General features: G+C 34.3%; 1 protein-coding gene across 1 annotated transcript in view; it reads left to right on the top strand.

Annotated features, from left to right (window-relative positions):
* The window catches only part of LOC128237790 (deleted in malignant brain tumors 1 protein-like), a 431,829-nt gene extending 409,874 nt beyond the window's left edge, over positions 1–21,955 (top strand). The window contains exons 38-59 of the mRNA XM_052953374.1: positions 12–182; positions 2,770–2,874; positions 3,233–3,324; positions 4,755–4,916; positions 5,248–5,322; positions 6,080–6,179; positions 6,762–6,905; positions 7,210–7,288; positions 7,493–7,592; positions 8,739–8,788; positions 8,914–9,025; positions 9,423–9,526; positions 10,516–10,618; positions 11,146–11,299; positions 13,292–13,361; positions 13,506–13,572; positions 13,751–13,836; positions 17,600–17,726; positions 18,092–18,133; positions 18,741–18,809; positions 19,490–19,633; positions 19,789–21,955. Coding sequence (XP_052809334.1) covers positions 12–182; positions 2,770–2,874; positions 3,233–3,324; positions 4,755–4,916; positions 5,248–5,322; positions 6,080–6,179; positions 6,762–6,905; positions 7,210–7,288; positions 7,493–7,592; positions 8,739–8,788; positions 8,914–9,025; positions 9,423–9,526; positions 10,516–10,618; positions 11,146–11,299; positions 13,292–13,361; positions 13,506–13,572; positions 13,751–13,836; positions 17,600–17,726; positions 18,092–18,133; positions 18,741–18,809; positions 19,490–19,633; positions 19,789–19,809 — 2,177 coding nt within the window. The 3' untranslated portion in view covers positions 19,810–21,955. The remainder of the gene's footprint in view (positions 1–11; positions 183–2,769; positions 2,875–3,232; positions 3,325–4,754; positions 4,917–5,247; positions 5,323–6,079; positions 6,180–6,761; positions 6,906–7,209; positions 7,289–7,492; positions 7,593–8,738; positions 8,789–8,913; positions 9,026–9,422; positions 9,527–10,515; positions 10,619–11,145; positions 11,300–13,291; positions 13,362–13,505; positions 13,573–13,750; positions 13,837–17,599; positions 17,727–18,091; positions 18,134–18,740; positions 18,810–19,489; positions 19,634–19,788) is intronic.
* Positions 21,956–22,451: the final 496 nt, after the last annotated feature.

A 22,451-nucleotide genomic window follows, 5' to 3' on the forward strand; every position in this document is an offset into this window, starting at 1 on the left:
TATACTCGTAGTAACCTGCTCTGTACCGGACGTATACGACGCTTCCAAAGACACGGGGGCAACGATTGTGTACAACAAGACAGTTACGTATACATGCGCAAGAGGCTATTCTGATGGCGATTTAGTAAGGAAATGTCAAGCTGACGGCCAATTGAATGGTACTTCCCCAACTTGTACTCAAGGTATGTCGTTATAGGTATATAAATTCGGATACTGGGTGTGGAAACCACTTTCGCTTTCTCATTCACAACAAGCGATACATTTATTGATTCCATACCTCTCAACTGGACAATAATACATACAAAGTAAACATACAATATTCAAAATTAAATATTAAAAGTTATTACGACCTCCAAACGCAACAGAGGAAACAACCAAACAAAAATCTTTAAACAACGTTGCTTTACAGTTTACCAAAGTAACACTTTCTTTAAATACCTAGAATGAAGAATAATTCAAGATTGTCTAACAGTTACCTAGAATAAAGAATTATATCTTAAGTCCAATGGTTCACAAAATATCTTCATGTTCAATTTCCACGGAAATAAACACTTAATGAACTCTATTTAAATGCAACAACACTCAGAATAACTCCCACAAAAGGTTGAAATGTAATTCTCTCAGAATAGTGAAATTAAATCTAAGATTCTAGGAAACTTCTACAACTGTGAAACTTATTTTTACACCAAACCCTAAGTTCAGAGAAGCTTGCCCTTGTTAACCAAATACAAATGTTCCAGAAAATACTACAAAATTCCTGAAGAAATTTCTCTCAAATTACATATAAATCTTGTTTATTCTTAAATGTCTATACATGGAATAGATAGAAAGTCTAGATCATTTCAAACAATTCCTTATTAATATATTATAAAATGTTATATGGGGAAAAATAATTTACTTTAATGATCTTGGTCACCTTACAATGAAACTAGATTATTAAACAATGAAGACTTAATTTAATATATATATATATATATATGTAACACTTTCCCTCTTTGAAAATTTCTATGTAATATAATTTTCTTTGAAAATACAAGTAATAGAAATGAGAAATGAGATATAGCATTATGCATGCATTTAACAAGGATTATTTTATTAAACGACATAATTTTAATATTCATAAGATGACTAGTGTACTCTTAAGTATTGGCCTTCATTCTATCAAAAGAATTATGACCTTTTTCAAGCTAACTTTGATCCTCTCTAAAGCAATGTGTCAAAGGTTTTGCAATTACTACTTGTTTAATGTCCTCCACAATGCCATCAAGAAATATTTAATCAGTCCTTGTTGGAATATCAGAAAATAATTGTTCATATACAGGAATCAACTGTTCTTAATTGTCCCTTTTTGGTGGTCTCAGGTGATCAACATTTTATTCAAGGTTTTTAACAACGTCCGAGTTTTCAGGTCAAGCTAGAATCAAACTTATCAAAAGTATCACAAATATATCCTAAAAATATAAATGATTCCTTTGGAACAGAGTTGACCACTAACAATAATTTATTGAAACAGTTTTCGCTGTATTATTTTATTTTAAAAACATGACTTTACACATTTGTTTTTGTTTACGCCTCCCAGGAGTGTTTACAATATGATTAAGATCACTGCCTTTCATGTCAACAGTGTTTGGACCAAAATACTTAGACTAGACTGTACTGATTTTCTGGGTATAGACCCTTTTTTAGCATTCTAAAAACACGTTTGTGTCATCTTCGTCTGAAAATTTTTGAAATTGGATCATGCAAGCCCTGCATACCTTTATCAACTTGTTTCTGATGGCATTTATAGACTAAAGTAAATTTACTGAAGTTTTAGCGTCCACAGGATTTCCTTAAATGTCAAAACATTATGACCGTATCATATTTTTCAATGTCTGGTGAAGTCTGTCTAATTTACTTTGACATTCAGGATGACGGGCTGAATCCTATAATGTTTGTTTCCTAGCTCGTTCATAACCTGTCGAAAAATGCCAGATACAAACTTTGTTATATGTCGGATTGGACTCATTTTGAATCCAACTAGTGTATAAAATGTTACAAGAGCCTTAACAATAACCTTGAGATTAATGTACCTCAAAGAAAAGTACCATAGAAGCGTGTTGAATCACACATAATTGTAAATTGTATTCCAAACCATGTCTTAGTTTTAGTTAAAAGAGAAAAGCATTGCAGAATGATCCTGCTAAAGGCCACCAAATGCATCAATATGCTTTAAATGAGCTGTTGGCTCCCAACCGTTATACAAGTACGGAACGATTTGCAGAACAGAGAAACAGCGACTATGAGGCGAGGCATATAGAACTGTATAAATTAATTAAAGTCAGTTATCGTCAGCGGGGACTTTGGGTAACCGCCATTTCCTCATGTAGTTTTTTTTATAGTAGCAGACTGTGGCATTTAAAGTTTTATCTAAGCCCTTTCAAACGAGGTTGTAATCTCAGGATTATTTTGTTTTTCCTGGAAAAGCTTTGACCATGACATTTCCTTTATTATTTGACAGTGGAGAACAATCAAATGTTGACAAGTCTATTGAGTGGTATTTTTACAAACAAATCCATAAAATAAGCGTGTCTTGCACCCGATGACAAATGAGAAAAGAAAGGTGTAAGCTGTGTAAATTAACCAAAACTCTCCAACTATTAACATTAATATTCTTAAATGGTATCCTCATATGCAATCTACACGAAACTGACTTTGCAAGTATGTATTTAATTCGTTGCAACGTTTTGGTTCAATGCATTAAAACTCAACCTGTCGCGTGTGTTAAAGTGACGGAAAAATTCTGCGAGGAGGATTTAGATGACGAGGGAATGTTCTGGAACTACACGGAGGGCGGCACAGAGCTCAACCTAGAATGCCCACAGGGATACACAGGTCAATATCGCCTCCCTTTCTCACTTTATTCCAACGCATGGACAGTAAAATTAAGGCACAAACTTAGTAGCATAACTTGCAAAACACAATTGAGTTGCAGATCAAATTGGTATAAATGGATTTTTTTGTTTCGGTATACATAATGTATTTTTCTATTTTTAAAGTATTTTGAACATTTAAAAAGAATATACATTTAAGGTTAATCATTAAGAAAAAACTTTCATTTGGTTTTGGCTGCGTTGTATACTTTGGGCCTATACTATGTTTTAGAATTTTGACTATGATTTTAACAATAGGAAGTTAGCAAGAAAATAGTTTTTGTATACATGTAAGAATTATGTACACGCATTATCCACAGGGCTAGTGACGCGATACTGCCGAAAAGACGGTGTGTTTCTATTGCCCTACTACGACTGTACATTGGTCATCCTCAAAGATCTCACGGAACAGGTTGGCAAACATTGGTTGAAAATAGTGATCGCAGAGGAATACAATATATTGAAATGTATGCTTTGGCATGAGTGTTTACAAACTATATACTTGTAGAACACGAGTGCTTTACATGTGCGCATTCAACCTTGATATTGAATGTATCCTTGAAATATGGCAAACAATTGCTACCAATTATTTACAACGGATATATAGATACAAAGACAGCTTAGACTTGTTCACCAACTGTAAGGTTTGTTATGCCTTAAATGCATATTGTAATCGGACTGTCTGTACGTCCGTCTGTCTATCCCTCCGGCCGTCCCCACGGTTTCCGATCAATAACTAAAAAGGTTTTTGGCACAAAGACCCAAAACGTAGAAGGGAGGGTGGTTATAACAAGCAGATGAAACCTATATATTTTGAGGTCAGTAGTTTAAAGGTTAGGTCCGTTGTAACCTCAAGCAGAAAATTGGTTTGTTATCAATACGTGATGAATGTTATTGTCAATGGACCTCAAACCTGGTAGGCAGGTGGATATGGACAGCAGATGAACCCTTAATAATTTGGGATCAGCAGGTCATAGTCAAGGTTATGGTGACCTAGAGGTGAAAATCCGTTACCGATCAATAACTGAATAACGCTTACACCCAGAGCCATCAAACTCCAGCAGGTTTATAATTACCAGCAGAACAACCCTATTGATTTTGAGGTCAAGAGGTAAAAGGTCATGGTGGTGGTAAAATCGAGCTGTTAATTGGTTTGTAATTAGTATGTAGAAATTGATATGCCTCATGGACCGCAAAATTGGTAGTTTGATAATGAACAGAAGATGAACCCTCTTGATTTTGAGGTAAATTGGCCGAAATCAAAAGTCACTGTCACCTCGAGCTAACTATATGTTTCCAATCATTAACTAATGAAAGTTTATGCCCAGCAAGACATCAAGCTTTGAATGTGTGTTGATTATATCAAGCAGATGAAGCCTAGTTATTTTGAAGTCAGTTGGTCAAAGTTATTCGTGATCTCCAGCTGATAATTTGTTTTGATCATTAACTGAGACCTCAAACTAGAAAGATAAGTTTGTAAATTACCAGCAGATGATCTCCATAAAATTTAGAGTCAGTGTTTCAAAAGTTAAGGTTATGGTGACCTTCAGCTGAAAAGCCGTTTCCGATCGATATCTGGAGAAAACGTAGGCTCAGAGTTAAGTTGATACCTGCGCCATCTTGTAGTGTTTTATAATTTCTATGTACATACTTCGCAATAAAAAATGTTACAGATTAACTATTTTCAATCGTAATGGGAAGATAGGGTAGATCATCATAAAAATATGTTTCAAACTCAAGGAAACTGTCCACTCAAGCCCAAATACTAATGGCCATCTGTCCAAGGAGGCCTTTCGGAAGAATTTGTTACGTTCCTGTGACAGCTCTATTTTAATAATACAGCTGACTAACGGTAGCATAGACGGGGCCGCGGCTTTAGCTGTGTTAAAGTCCGACATAGCGGATGGGAAGCACACTCTATTTATCGGGGATTTGCTGGAGACACAACTCACCCTGCAGACTGTCGTTTCTAAAACTACAGCGTTTACCAAAGACAGCATCGATGTGAGTGTTTGATGGAAAGGCGCGATTAAATAGTATTATCACAATTATCATATCGTGTTTTTCGCACCGTTTAATTTGGTTTGCATACAGAGGGGTGAAATAGTAAACGTCATTAGTGCTTCATTATTTAATGACATCAGAATTGTTTTCTCTGTTACTCTCTGTATAGCGTGTATGGAGGGCGACGTAAGATAAAAAAGCTAAGTAATACGACCAACCGTTGCAAAGAATATTCATGAGAAAGTAATTATTCAGATAAGACCTTACAAAATAAACATATTAAACCGTATAATGAACATTTTTTATGGTAAATTGTATTTTAATATTCAAGGATTTTCTTGAGACGGCAAGCTTTCTCATTGACGACAAAGCGAACGGCAAGCAGTGGCAAAGCCGCATACAGAACGTAAGACAACCGACCTTATAGCCAAAGATGCATACACATTACATGTACAGATACATTAATTATGTTAAATATGACTTAAAACAAATCATGTGTTAAAATGACCGTTAGCCCCGATTGCAACTTCTTAAATTATGTTTCTAATTACGCGCTGAGATTAGTGCAGAGATTAGTTGACCTCCTCTAAACCAAAAGATCGTAGGTTCGGGCCACACCAGAATCCATAGGTTCCAGCACCATCTAAGGTCGTAGGTTCGATCTACATCACAGGTTGTAGGTTCAAGCCCGTTGAGAGGTGGTAGTTTCAAGCTCCGCCAGATGTTGTAGGTTTGATCTCAACAAGGGTCGTAGGTTCGAGCTCCAACTCAAGCCGTAGGCTCGATCGAAACAAGAGGTCGTAGTTTAGGGCCCCAACATACGTCGTATGTTCAAATTTCATTTGAGGTCGTTAGTTCGAGTCCAACCAGAAGTCATAGGTTCAACCTCTATATATGTCGAAGTTTGAGCATCACTAGGGGTTGTAGGTTCGAACACCTTCAGAGGTAGTAGGTTCGAGTCCCACTAGGGGCTAGTCTTTTTGTCCAATCAAACAGGGCACACGTATTCATTTCAACTAAGAGAGTGATTCGTAATAGCTTCTAGCATAACATATACATATAACGAAGCAATCAAAAATTATGATTATTATATCAGATTCTAAATTCAACTGGTATCCCTTATGGCCAACTCGGTATGAACTCCATCTGAACTTTGTTCACAGAACCACATAGGTGCAGAGTCGCTGCTGACAGTGATAGACGAGTTTGCCATACGCCTTTCCAACTCCCGCACGTCGTCCAACGTCAATAAACCTAACATTGGTGCGTCTATTAATTAGTTTTTGTTTACAATCACACTATCATTTTACAAGCTTATTTATAAACATACCTTTACAAACAGCGTAATATCTTAACTACAATAAGAGGTACACAACTTTTCATACTTTTTGCTCGCATGTCTTACTTCCTTCTACATATACAAACATGACGTCAATTGCACACAAACTGTTCCTCATTTACAATATCTCCTGTTTTGACACATGTACTTAAATTCGTTTGCAATCATGTCTTTCTCCATATTTCAACGCATATGCTACTCAACTGTTACAAAACTATCTTCCAAAGACCTTTCGTTACATAATACGGAACGAAGTAATGGTACACGCAGAAACATACCGTTTGATACAAAACTAAGAGAAACGGGATTTAAACGGTTATTTACTTCTGCGAATAACAAATTCCTTTTTTCACAATATATTTTCCACACAACTATCTTTTATTATATTGCACACATGTCAAATGGTGAACGTGGAAAACATTTATCTGCTTCTTTTGAAATGCCACTTAAAACTTATCGCTTAATCCCCTTGATATTCAAACCTCTTTTGACGACATGCCTTGTAGTGTTGACGTACTCGAGGGTGGACACTACTGATGGAGACAGCCCCTCACTACAGTTTCCAAGCAGCGAGAGTCTGAACTCCACCGGGGACGAGTGGCAGGCCGAACGGCACTCTTCTGTTAATATAAACTTAAAAGCACTCAGGGGTATGCTCGATTCCAGGGGATGAAAATGGTTTCATAACTTTTAAGTGACAATCACATAACAAAGAAAGCACTGTCTACTTTTTTTATTTTAACCCATCGATTAAGAAGCATAACATATGTTAGTTTTGAAATACCTTTCTTAATATCTGTTAAGTGTGTTGGCAAAGGCGCTATAGTATATAATATAATAACACATACGTAATTTCCTGAATAACTGGAAAAAATATCATAGATATATATAAATAAGCGATAATATCTAAGGTATGAAAACATTGGACTCTTTTATCAACATTTCCCGTTGCAGGTGAGAACGTAACGACGTTTGTTGGCTTGGTCTACAAAAACCTTTCACAGGCTGTTTCCACAAAGCTCGACCAGGCAGAGTAAGTAGCATTGAAACGATATATCTTCATTCATCTCCTTTCTTAGCAGACATCTTGGTAAAACTGCGGTGATCCTAGAAATCAAAACATTTATGACTTTGTCCTTAGCAAGCTAATCAAGCTATGCCACTATTTAAACAGTTGGTTTAAGGGGCGTAATTAATTATGTAGGAATTGCCGTTATATGCCTTTGTCATATTTCAGAAACGCCACCATTAGCTCTCAAGTGCTGTCCCTGCATCTGCTCCCACAGGCGCCTGTTAAGGTAGACCCCGAAATACAGCTCAACTTCCAAACATTTCAGGTAACTGTTTGTTCTATTTTGTATAGGATTTTTTTTTTTTTGTAGAATTAGCGTGAGTGCAGTGAAGATAATTTGAATCGTTCTATCAACCGCGTAACGTTTGGCATTTAGTCTTTATATGTTATGGCGTTATGGCGCGTATGAAAGATCGAAAAGACGACAAAATTGTAGTGTATATTCAATGCGCTGATAGTGAAAATAAAAAGGTAGATCAAATAGATCCAGCCAGTTTATCGAGTTCAGTGTCCTTGTTAAAGAACACATGTAATAGAGGATATTTCTATAATCACAAAATAAATAAAATATGACCTAACACAGAAATCAACAACAATCCTGTTTCTTTCATGCTTAATTTCGGAGATGATTTATTGGTATTGCATTTTTTATTATGAAAACACCATTTGTGCATACTCCATTACCACCAGTCTACCCGTGAAAGTTCAAAAGTGTTAACCAAAAACCCCATCAAATGGGTAAAGTCACTGTTTGAAGCAGTAAAATATCAATTTTGTTTCACTGATATATTCTCTAAGTCTACGCAAAGTATATTGTATATATTGGTATTCAATCACTGGATCACTGTCCGAGACCATGTTCGAAATGAAGAGTTAAGACCACGCTTCGTTGTTAACATTTGACGTGTCGCAGATGTTGTGATATTTTAGTTTATTTTTCATTTAAGTGTTGTGTTAATTTTCCTGGAAGTTCCTATTACAGACAGACAGGTTAATAATTATGTCATGTAAACGTTGATGTAGAATCGAATTTAATATCGAGCATTTGTTTTCGTCTTGAATGGTTTTGCATGCAGGTCCATGAAAACGTTTGAAAATTAATATAACCATTTACAAAAGGAGGTTAGTTTATATTTATTTTTCATATTTGTTTTAACCTTTTGTTTCTTATTCAAATATATCAAATTCTGGATTTAAACATCATTTGCTGTTTCAAAAGTGAGATAATCGGTCTAGTTGATATTTTCACTCCTTTGTTTGAAGTGAAAATATCTAACTATTTTGTTATTTCATTGGTGAAACTCAATTTCAATTTCAGCGAAAAGCAAGAAACTAAAGCTAGTAGTTAATCCGAATATTATGTGTCCTTATTTTATTTCCAATCATAAACAGTATCTATTTTCGTTTTAAGAGCGTGTCGAGATACAGAAAATTCTGCGCGTTTTGGAACACAACAACTGAGTGAGTAGTATGCGTTTATTTTCTATCTAATGGACATGATATTTTTTTCTTGCTTTTGGATATGGTTAATAAAATCACTTTGTGTACAATACACGATAACCGTACGTGTATATATTAACTTACAGAACATGGTCTACATCTGGTTGTAACGTGGTGTCTTCCAACGCCAGCCAGGTCCAATGTGCGTGTAATCATCTCACCAACTTCGCTTTGTTGATAAGCCCATACACATCTACAGTGAGATATACATTTAAAATTTATATATAGATGAGAATTATTCGATTCAATATTACTTATTAATTAAGTATATATATTTAAACCATTATTATATTAATATAAAATGTATTCGGTCAGTTAAACCTTAAAATGATGTTACAGATGATAGAAGTGTTAATGTGCTCAGAATTCAATATTTTACGCCGTATTGCCGGTAATGAATTTGAAGTGATGCGATACAGAGGCAAGATATTTTAAAATCATACTCTTTTTGATATTTTTAACAATTGACCTTTTTCAAATGCAATGATGTATGCAAACGAACTAAAGCAAGCTGGCCATAAAATCGGAGGATTTGATTATGTGCAAATCAAATTCTGTCACAACCAATACTACAATCGCTTACATTACTTTGCAGAGTGAGGTGGTGCAGAATATTTCAATGGTCATCACGTACATTGGTAGCGGGCTTTCAATCCTGGCCCTCATCGTGACCATCGCCTTGCATGCCTTCTACTGGAAGTAATATTAATTACAATTTTTGAAACATGAACTTTTTGCATCATATGTATCGAAATATGGTGCAAACATTTATAACGCACGTTTTGAGGCCTCCCAAACCTGGCCCTTATCCTTACCATCGCCTTGCCTACCCGCTACCTAAAGTAAAATTGGTAATAATATTTTCTTATTCTATAATTTGTATCGCGATAACGTCGAAGAGGCTTATCATATTTATTGATGATGGTCTCCAAATCCTCAACCTCATAATTACAACCATCGCATTGAATGTCCACTATTGCAAGTAAGACTCGGTCAATTATTTTAAAATATCTATGTTCTCTATAATTTTTGAATCTTGATATTGTGCAGAAGGGTGATCGAAAATAATTTTAAGCAAATAATAAGGTTTTAAGTAAAAGATATTAGAATAATTATCAGATAAAAGTGACTGAAATTCCAAGTCACATCAAGAAAGTATCAATTTGAAGAAACAGAGTAAGCCACAAGGAGATTCCTGTGCGATATCCAGGCTCTTCTGAAGTTTTTTGATGTGCCCGGTGTAAAGTTCCGGAACACGGGAGACATTTTTCCACTGGTTTAACCAGCTTTTAGTACAATTTTTCCATGTAAATTCCTCTATTGCTAAGAAATGGGCATGGGAGCTGCTGATACAATTTGATCAGCAAATTTCGGTATGACTCGGTCGGCGACTTAACGCGTGATTTTCCGCATCCGAAGCTGACGCTTAATTGCTGAACTTTCGGGGCGGTTTATTATAATTTACCTTTAGTTTTATCAATGCTCAAACATTATAAGATTACATTATTTGTGAGCGAAAGCATAGCTTTAACTTGAAACCCATAATTTAAAACATAGTTTTTCGATGATAACCCAATTTTTCATACAATTGTTATTTTTATCTGTAGAAATATATTTAACTATAATGAGTAATATAATTATAGTTATTTCACACCATTCTGATCCATTCATAACGTTTTTTACCACAGGATACTGCGCAGTGAACGGGAGTCTCTCACCATGTGTTTGTGTGTTGTGTTGCTACTGGCCAACATTCTCTTCCTCGCTGGGATCGGACAAACAGAAAACCAGGTAAATCACCTGTCGTATTCAATTCCATGGCCATGTTTACCTTTTTTAAACTTTGTAATCGGGCTCGACCAATTCGGCATGTAGTGACATTCAATAAAGTTTAAATTTAGATCACCATCGAACTACTTTTTCCCTGGCCGTCCCCAACATATATTAATATACCATGTTCAAGTATTTTTCATCAAATTTGGTCTATTGATTCACTCCTACATCGTAACGGTATCAAGCAGGCGGAGCTAAGCCGTTCGGAAACCCTACATTTACATATACAACACACTTGTTATTTAACGTTTGCCATGTAAACATTGTACACAATGGTTACGTCAATCACTATCCTTGAGATGTAAATAACATTCGAACGCAAGTTATGAATGTCTTTATTATAACAAAACATGTATAATATTTATAATATTATACATGTTTTGTCATACTAAGTGCACTCATAACTTGAGCTCGAAGGTTTTTTTAATCATTGACTATTATTGATAAAAGTGTCATCACTCTCGCCTTTATTGTAATAAACACAGACCGTTTGTCGATGGATCGCCGTTTCCCTGCACGTTGTGTTCCTGACCGTCTTTTTCACCATGCTTTCTGTCGGCCTCAACGTGTACGTCGCCGTCGCCGTTGTCTTCAAGAGTGGCAAAAGCAAGCTTGTCATGTACCTCCTCGTGGCCTTTGGTAAAATATATTTCCATTCATTTGTTTCTTTGAAAAACAAACAATCATTTTCCATTTAAATAGACGTTATCGTGTTTTCTAATGCTAGTGCGTTTGCAAAGTTCTTAAAAAATATCAAACCAGATTACGTCTTTACGTGAATTAAAAAACACAACATATTTGACAATTTTAGAAGTCAAAGCTTTCTGAAAAATAACAACAACAGTGTCTAAAGTTCAAATAACATATCTGATATTCTACCGAACTGTACATTGTGATATGGTTTTATTGGGCTAGTTAGAACTCTGTCACACTTCTCCGATTGTTGGTTGTGGCGACTGCATTATTTCTACAAAAGTATTTCAACGGGCATACAACGTTTAACTTATTAAGACATACTGTGCGATTTGATTAACGCTCAACTCTGACAATTCTTCGTGTGTATCCGACAAATGTACGACGCTGAACGAGTGCTTTTTGAATGTATTCGACATCTGTACGGAATTAAGTGAGTGTTTTTCGTGTGTATCCGACATATTTGCGACAATGAACGAGTGTTATTCGAGTGTGTTCGACATCTATGTGACAGTGAACGACAGTTCGTCGAGTGAATTTGATATCTTTGGTGCACTGCACGTGTGTTCTTTGTGTGTTTTCAACATATATGCGACTCTGAAGTAGTGTTATACTAGTGTTTTATCAACTATGCGAGATTGTGCAACTTATCGCATCATATCCTACATTCGTACTAATAACAGTACCAATTCCAACATTCTCCAACGTGGGTACTCTCGAGGGTACTGGCACGGTATAAAGTAGCAAAGTAAGGTTTGTGTCGATTATGAAACGTAGCAGAAACATAGGGATAACCGGAGTGTTTTCAAGTGCATTCGGCATCTGTACGACTCTGCGCGGGTGTGATCTTCGGGTATTAGACTGGTTCATTCGGGATTGTTTTACCATCTCCTTTAGAGGGAACAAAGTCGTTTTAATTATTCATTTTCAATAAAACAACTAAAACTACATTGACAAGCAGATTAGCCTTTCATTACGAAGAACCTGTAAAATGTAGAAAACAGAATGATTAATAGAATACTAGAAAGGAAGTTTATTTCATAATACAACAGTGAGCTGTTTTTAACCTTTTTCAGCAGCCAAGAACTTCAAAAAGAAATGAAACATACTTCAACTGCAGTATTATAAACACCATATTCTGATATTTAACATCGGTTTGTCGAAACGCTCATAAACTCGAATAGAACTGGCCATGTATAGTTCTAAGTCGAACCCATGTCGGTACTTATTGCTTTTACTCGTACATAATTCGTCATGCATCGTACCTAATCGTTTTTCTTCAGTGCTCATGTCGCAGGTTATCTCTTTAACTCGAACAATACTCGTGATGCATCTTACTAAGTCGTACTCATACCGCGTCTATGTCGCAAATTATCGCATAAACTCGTATACCCTCTAACTTATAACTTCACAAGACGCATTTAAGGTCGTACAATTCCGCAATAACACGAAACGTATCGCCCTACACTACATTCTCTTGCGATTCCGTTATAATATTAAATACTTATCGAAGGAGTTTTGTAAGTATATCGAAGCAACTCATGATGTTTTCTAAAACTCTCGGCCGAAATATCATTTCAAACTTGTTGACCAAACTGTCGTTTTGCAATCCGTGGCTTTTCGCGGCGACTATTGAAAGCGTTGTTTGTTTACAAATTTAAACCAGATGTGGTTTTCATGACAAATATCGTAAGATGTTTAGAAATAAATAAACTACTACTTAAAGTTACAAATATACATTTTATAGTACGATATGGTCGTTGATGAGAGAGTCTTGATGTGTACGTTGATAACACTCCTTCGACTGTGTTTTTTACCGTACATCGCCAGGTCATGTGCGTAAAAAACATGTTGTTTTAGTGTGACGGAGGTATGATTTATATATTTATTTATTATATAAAATGAAGTCATCATGGGTTTCTTTTGTATGTTTATTAGTGCCACCGATAGCTGTCGTGCTTACTGCCGCCAGCGTTTCCAAACTTGAGGGATATGGCACGAAAGCAAGGTACGTAGTCTATCAGACGTATTAGTCGCAATGGGATAATAAGTTTTAGCATGAACCTTCCTCCGATTTGTCACAGATTTTGTCTATCTTAATAAGATGTGCAATATGTATTGTTTGTGTATGATATTCATCAAAATGTTACAGTTGTTGGCTGGATATTGATCATTGGATGTTCTGGACATTTGCGGGGCCTGTTGCTTTTGTTATCTTGGTAAGAGCATGGACTGACGTTTGTTCTATTCAATGTTCAAGACAATCGTTTATTGTTGTAACATCTATTTGCACTTATCATATACAAATTTGGAACAATGTTCACGTGTTGGCTGGCATTTAGCTATATACAATTTCTGTCATCTGAAGCAAAATACTTATATGTTGTATTTTTGCAGGTCAATGGTATAATCATATCGATTGTATTGGTAAAGCTATGCAACACGAAGGTCGCAAAGAACAAAGACACTCTTGACAGAATTAAGTAATGCATTTTAAGTTATATTGTTCTTGTAGTAATTTACTTTCTGCAGTTGACCAAACGTCTGCCAAGAATTTTCAAAATGTGTCGCTGTGGTCAAATGTAGCCCCGCCCCAGAAGTGTGTGACTTTTATATATTCATTTACTTATACATTTACAAATCATCCTTACAGCATCTGCACATCCCAGACCTCTGATAGTTTGTATGTATTCGCACGAAATGGCACTTTACCAAGGTGTTCAAATAATATCACTGTGGTCAAAAATTGACGCCCAGGGAACTTAGGTTCCTATATATTTATATAGTAACATATTTGTTTTTTATTCTCTGAACACGTAAATCCCTGGCCTTTGAAATGTGGTAAGAATCTTATGTTGTGGCCTTTAACCAAAATTGTTCTAATTATTTCCCAGGGTTGAATGCCTAAAGGTCTCAGGTTTTATTTTTATTTGTATAGTGAAAATAGTTCATCTCTGAAACCACACGACGAAGACGTTGATAATTAGTATGAAGCCTTATGTAATGGCCGTTACCCAATATTATTCAATTGATGTCCCTATAATAACAATTGTCTTTTTCAAACCGCATGGCCCAGACCATTGATAATTTGTATGAAGCCTCATGTAGTGGTTCTTCACCAGCATTGTTTAAATAGTGCCTTTTGGGTCAAAGCTGGCCCCGCCCCGTAGGTTTCGTTTTTTCAAGATACTTTTTAAGTAACATGTTTAAAAAAACTGCTTCTCTAATACCGGAAGGCACAGACACTCGATATTTGGTATGTAGCTTATGATGTGGATAATAGCTAACTGCATCCATAGCAACCAATGACTTCCTAAGCAACCCATGACCTGCTTAACAAAAATGACTTCATTTACTAGGCAACCAAACAGTTCCTTAATAACAAATGACTTTCTTAGAAACCACATTTTCATAGAAATAAATGATATCCTTACCAACAAATAACTACCTTATCAACCACTTTTTAGCAACCATTAACCTCCTAAGCAATCATTGCCTTAATAAGCGATCAATTTTTACTTTATCAACCAATGTCCTCCTTATCAACCAATGACTTTAGTTGTATCGCTGGGTCACCTTTGACCACAAATAGGTGGTATATTTATGGAACAGGTTGAAACTTTCCAAGGCGGTACCTTGCTTTCCTTGATAAACATACCTAGTTTCTTTATATAGTATGTATGCACTGTGCTGTTTGTGGAGGTTTTTGCTGTTTTTCCGTGCTTCTTGTTTGTGAATTATTGTTTTGGTGTTCTATGTCTTTGGTGTTTACCCAGTGCCATTAAACCAGCTTTATGTTTAAACTTTTTGCTTCTGATCTTGTTTCTGTATTTTTTTCACATTGGTATTGAACACGGAATATTCGTTTAAATCGCTTACAACGTTTACTGGACACATATCATATTTATCATCTGCAACAATGCAAATATGTTAAAGTATATAATAGGGAGCAGGTACAAAGAGTTGTTCACAATGTCAGACAACGTTGACAATTGCCCGATCGTTACACAATAAATTAAAATAATGTTAACATCTCGCGTCATACAAAACTATAATTCAATCGATCAATACATTACATGGGAGTTAAATGAATTAACTGTAGCAATATAAACTTCTATCTGCTTATTAAATGCGTTTTCATTTGGATAAGTTGTTAAAATGAAAAATGAAAGTAGAAATAACTTGATATGTATTTATATAAAACACCGACGTATTAGTTTAAGGTTAACAAACCCTCTAGTTAATAAGGGATTTCGTTGTGTGAAAGATGTTTTTGATGCCAATGGAAATCTGTATAGCCTATTGGAAATTGAAGCAATAATTGATAAGAAAATCAACTTTTTACACTATAATGGATTGACTTCTGCAATTAAGGCCTATATAAGGCATTGTAATCTTATGTTCAATGTCTTTAACTTTTTAGAATGTAGTAACCCATGTATGAACACTTTTATTAACCCAATTTTGACAAAAGAAAATGTTAATAGATTTCTTTGCAAAATCTTTATTGATAATAATGAAGTTCCTACAAGTCAACACAAATGGCTGTTACAATATGAAAATGTCAGTATTAATTGGAAAAATGTCTATAGCTGTGTATTTAAGTGTACAAAGGATTCTTACATCCAATGGTTACAATTAAGAGTTCTTCATAGAATATTACCAACAAACTCATTATTATATAAAATGAAGCTAGTTGAAAATGATGATTGCTCCTTTTGTGAATGCTGTAAAGAAACTCTTTTACATCTCTTTTGGGATTGCAATAAAATACAGCCGGTATTGCAGGATATGCTACAAAAGTTGAATACAAATGACTCAAGTATTGTCATAAACAGTATGTTTGTATTGTTAGGTTCTGGGTATAATAACTTTAAATTTGATATACTTTTATTAGAATATAAGAAATTAATTATTGTGTAAAAGAAAAAGTGTGTTCCAACAGTAATTGGTTTCAGAAATAGCCTTCAGTTAGCATGGAACATTTATAAAAATACAAATATCTCAGATAAATTTAAAAGTAATTGGGCAATTGTAAGAAATTTGTTTTTGTAACTACACTTTTTCAAAAGTTGTTTGTACAAATGAATAAAACAATGTATCGAAATGAACAATTAGATCACTAACATGCATGTTTTGTGATTTTTTTCTTTTCCTTCATTTTTTCCCAGTCTTTTTTTGGTTTAGATTGGTTTTACATTCATAGTATCTCAATTATTATTCGTAAATAACATAACTGCATTCTTATAGCATGCTTGTTAATTGGTATTATGTAATGTCATACTATGTTATGTAAAATGCATATTGTTGAATAAATCCAAATTTAAAAAAAAATAAACAAACAAACAAAAACAAAAAAAAACACCCTCTAGGTCGATAGCTAATTACTTCGCTACGCCACGTATATAAGTTACCAAACATGATAATTTACGGGGTGGAGTAATAATTGAGAATGTTGGCAGTGAAACAACATACGATACAAAGATTTTAAATATGTTTATTGAATGTAAAAGTAACACCCTATGACTTGACTTCCATAGCAACAGTCGTCCTCCACTGCCATCTCATGGGAGCAATCAGCTGACACGGGTTGAGTTCCCTAGATAAAATATTTTGATGTTCATTTACAAGGACCAACTTACTAATCAACTAACAAATTGCTCGTCAGTCACAATATTCCGTGATAAGCAGCAACATCCTTAATATCAATTGACTTGTTGGTAATTGTAATCAGGTGAACGTTATGTGGCCATTTAGGTCCTCTTGTTATAACATAATCTGCATCATAGATGTAGCAGTAGACTCATACGAGATGAACATTGATGGCATCTACAAAATCACCATAAAGTGGTTTATCTAAACGCGAAAGTAGGTAAACCGATACAAGTAGAAAAGAAGATTTCGCAAACCACTATGAAGGCTTACTGTTACTTTTAATTTTACGCTTAGCTACACGTTTATACCAGTACGAATAGAGTGTCAAATCCTCCTTTTTATTGGGGTAGGCGCAGCCTCAGTGAAATAGCATTGCGTTTAAAATACGGACGAAACCACTCACAATATTTAAAGATGATCTGCTAGCTTTTATTCAAAATCATTCTATTTGTATGAGTAAATAACGATTTGTATTAACTTTAAAAACAAATTCCGAATGATATGTTTCCAGATATATGTACTATGTGGATACGTACGTACATACAAAAAGCTATATAATTCCACCAAACAATATTTGAATCCTCCTTTCAGAATGACGATTACGGCACTGTCTGTGTTGTTACCAATAATGGGTATCGGCTGGGTGTTTGGTTTCTTTGCTGTGAACAAGAAAACTCAGTGGTTTCAAATTGTGTTTTGCATTTTTAACGCATCACAGGTTAGTTTGTTGGTTACTGTAGTGTTCCTTTTGTTTTATTTGTCCGTTTATAAGAATAGAGTAGAAATACGGTTGAATTTATCACATTAATAAAGGTTAATATTTTTTTCTTAGCTAACTTCATTAAGTCAATCTTCATTCATTACACTCGGTATATAAAAAGTAGGAGAAGTGCAGTGCACAGAACAATAACTATGTTTGCAGTATTTTGGTTATCGCACTTTGATATTTTCAATGTTATCCTGTGTTGTAAGGCGAAAATAATGCTGGTCTTAATACGGCGGGTATATGGCAGTCTATTACTGTTCTCGTTTGTATTTTTTACGAGCTTGTGTCTTTAGATGTATCTTTTTCATTTGTTTCAGGGTGTGTTTATTTCCATATTCCACTGTCTTCTGAATAAACAGGTATATGAAATTTAAGGTCTTATATGTTTTTGTTTGTTTTTCATTTTGGATTGAGTGGCTAGCATATTAATTGAAAAAAGAATACAACTCTGTTTTAGTAACGAAAGTTGTGTTTATTTGGAAGGCACTTTCAGACAGAATTGATCAAAGGTGAATCCACAGAACCTTTACAATTTGGCGCCAATAACAAGTATTTCATTGTCAATAGGTGTAACGGGCACAGAGTTTTTGTCTCAGTTTAAAGGGACTTGTTCACGTTTCATTGGATCAGGTATCGAAACAAATACGAATGTGAACAAAATGCTTAATTCAAATTAGGGCTATTCTGTTTATAATTATTTAAAACGAGACAAGGGCTGGATTTAATATTAGTCTAAAAAGATCTCAGAACGATGAAGCTAATGTGATAACTTGTTTGTTTTTATAACAGACCAATAGAGTGAATGAAGTTAATGATGCATGATCATTCGATTTACTTAAGTCGAATATCGAATACCAACCAAGGAGTGCTCTTTTTTGCTGATTAGCTATGTTTCACTTTCGTCTCTTTTGATGCTGAATATTGCAATATCACATGTATTAATTATAATAACAATTTAATCTATAGCTGAAACGGGCTATTCAACTATCAAGAGAAAGAAAGCGAACACTGGATGAATTTAGCGATGAACACCAAGTAAGTTTGTATGTTATAGTCTCAATTCTTTCAAGTTGACTAAAGGAATCCGACCATCAAATATTTCATTTCACTGATAGTGCCATTAACCTTAATTAAAACAATTGATGCCGGATGACCGCATTTATTTTGGTATCACTTGAAAAGTATTTGCTTGCCGATAACTTATATGTTATTTATATGACCGAAATATTATATAATCATGAAGTTATTACAGTTTTTATATATTTGTTCTTTACTTCAAGTGAATTCGCGCGTAATGAAATATTTAACTTTTTATTAATCTTTGGATGCCAATTAAATTTGTGTGTTAAATTGTGTGTGGCAAAATCTTTACTTTTTCTGCAAACACAAGTCTTTCAAATGATACCAAACTAATACGGGTTATTCGGCTAGAGTTCACGACATTGCATAATGTATACCTTAGATATAACATATTTACTGCTCCGAAACATATTTTTAGGTCGGACACCTTTAATATGCCATTGCTTTTCATTATAAGACGTTCGCATCAAATATTTTACAAATTAAATTCTTCGCTTCCATATATTTATATGTTTAATTGTTCGCTTTTAATGTCTTAGTACATGTTTACATGTTCGCTTCTATTTTATTACATATGTATTGTCTTAGTAGAAGTTTAATCGTTTTATACAATTGATCGCATTCATTCTTTAAAGAGACGAATGGCATTGGGCAAGCAACACAGTTCCAGTGACAATACAAAAGGAACGAACATGTCGGAAACGGGAACGCTTGAACGATCTGAAGCGGAAGGAAAGACAACGTCAGTTAAACAAGAAGAAGTCCGAGTAGAATTGAAGGTAATTTCTCTAAATATATTTATTTAACATAACATATTGCTATAAATAACCATGTTTTATATTATAATCCAAAACAGTTTTTGAACAAAAGTTATGTTTTATTCATACTTACATTATTTAATTTACACATAAAATGCATCATTTTTCCAATTCAGTTGCTGCATCAACGCAAATAAAACAAACAAGAAGTCAATACCGACCGGAAACTGCGATTGCAACATTCAGAATGAATCTTCCAACTATCATAGCATTTCGAAAGTGACGGAGTTTTCAAACGACTGTAATCCCCTTGTACCAACCGAGAATACAATCAGAAAAGAGATTTAGGTAACTTCCACAAATGCAGATCAAGTTGTCATGAATGGAGATATTTCGAACGAATTTGCAACGGACAGTGAACCATAACACAGGTTTAAAAGAAAATTGTATTCGTGATACATCAGATGATACAAATACTGGATGTGAAACAATTCCATTTGTAATCAATTATTGTTTCATAACTGTACACTAGTTGGTGGTTACAAGGGATGACTTATAGTCACAATATTGCTTTATTATTATTATCTGTTTAAAGAATTGTATTGCTTATCAGTAAACTGGCCCAATTTTCTCAAAATAAAACGTTTCTGCCTTAAGCTTAAATACAATCGCTTTTATTTTTTTCTCAAAACTGGTCAAAATGAGAATATTACAAATTGTGCATACACACAAATAAGAGTTTTACCGTGATCTTCTTATTAGGAGAGAATGTTTGAGAAAATTGGGCCTGATTTCATTGTTATAATAATTGATAAACTTGTGTATTTTGTATTTTTGTATACTGTTACGCCCATTGAGCTATATATACTCTCAACCAGTTCTAACACATCTATTTTTAAGTTGGTATAATCATTATGTAATCAAGTCTATGAAAATGCGGAGTTTTGTGCAATATTACTTCTGCAAAAACATATTGCAAAATTCTATATCAATCATAAGTTCAGCCTTGCAGATGAATGTTTGAAATCATATTCTTGTGAGATACTCAATTATATGGCAATTTTACAAATGAATTACTGTTTCAAGAAATGATTTTTTACATAACAGTTGTTCAAAGACATTATGATTTGACCGGTAAATAGTCCGAAAAGAATCTGCAAAGGGAACTTGCCTAGTAAAATGATCAATAAAAATATTATGACCGTTCATAAATGTCGCTAAAATCCCTTTCCTGTATGAGTCAATAAACAATAGTTTTTACTATATTTAACAGAGAGCGCAATTTGTTTTAGTATGTAAATTTTGCACTTTCATTAACACTAATCGTTATATTTTCCTTGTATATATTTATTTCTTTAATCCAATGTATTTGCTCCATGTTAAAAAAGTTGATATTATAAAAACTGATACGTGCCTAATGAAAATGCATCACACTTTCTTAGACCCAAGTAATGTTTAAACTTTGTTTGAGTGTACTGCATAATACTGTTCGACCAACAGTTAAGGGCCTCTGGTCGGGTGCCAGCTTGGCGTCCAGCCTTGTTGATTTCCGAATGGAATGGCATTTACAATATAGGATGTGGCAAAACTGACTTGTCTAAGGAGACTGACAACTTGTTACATGTGTACCAAGTGTCATTTAAATATCATGGGTAAGGAATCAGATTGCGAAATAAGTGAATGTAGAATTCTAGTTCTCTGATATCTCCATAACTATAACGTTAAATGGTGATGCTTGGTGGCCCATATAAGTTTGGTTTCTTTTGAAAGAGTTGTGTGCGCAGACAAAAAAGTTTAATAGTATACCTACAAACAAGATATATTGAACATCAAAGATTGTAATATAGGTCATTTTGCGTTTGATCTACTAAATAAGAGAACAAATATACAAACTATTCTTACCTTACGTATTCTGTACATTTCGTCATTTATTTTACATAATAGTATTCTGATTGAAATGCGGTTTGAATTATACCACATTTGTTTGGTGTTCACCAGGCTTAAAACTGTTCCATGACAGCAATGCAAATATCGGGAGAACTAGCTTATTTGAAGGTCAGATTCCATAACTTGTTTGCACGCCGACACTTACTGGTGTGTTTTCATTGAAAAACAGACAATTGTTTTTAGTATGTTTGTATATTAAACATTATGTATGTATGATATTGTAATATACATGTACTTTTAATAGTTTTTCTGGTCAATTAATACATTAACAACACTAACCACTAAATTCTTTGTCATTTTAAGAAACACAAAACAGCTCTCCTGCGTTGAAACATTGTTTCAAATCTAAATGTATATTATGCACGTCATATTAGAACTTAGTATGAAATAATCAGAATAAAGTCAGATATATTGAAGAGTTTGTTAATCATCTGTGTTGTCCTGTAAATAACACATTTACACTGTTAAGTGGATCCATACAAATTGTGAATATTTCCATGGAAACATTTTAAGAGATTGAATTTTGAAGATATTTTAAACAGGTCGCACATTGTTGAAATATATATACAAAGAAAGTGCATGTCTTCGAAAGCACATCCAAAACCGGTTACACATACGTAGACTGCATACTTTGGAGACTGATAAAATAGTAAATGTCCTCCATAAACGCACATGTGTATAAAGAAACGTAATAAAATGTGTTTGTTCACATACAGATCAATGACGATAACAGCGTCGACCAGTATGTATGCCGTCATATATTTAAGGTATGGCGTTATGTTTAAGGGTTAGGGTGCTTGGTACTTTAATAAACATCACAAAACAACTGGAACGAAACTAAACATACGTTAAACCTTAGATTATAAAAGTAACAAATACGTAACTTACTTAT

This window comes from Mya arenaria, chromosome 6, assembly GCF_026914265.1.
Source record: "Mya arenaria isolate MELC-2E11 chromosome 6, ASM2691426v1".
In the NCBI taxonomy this organism is placed as follows: domain Eukaryota; kingdom Metazoa; phylum Mollusca; class Bivalvia; order Myida; family Myidae; genus Mya; species Mya arenaria.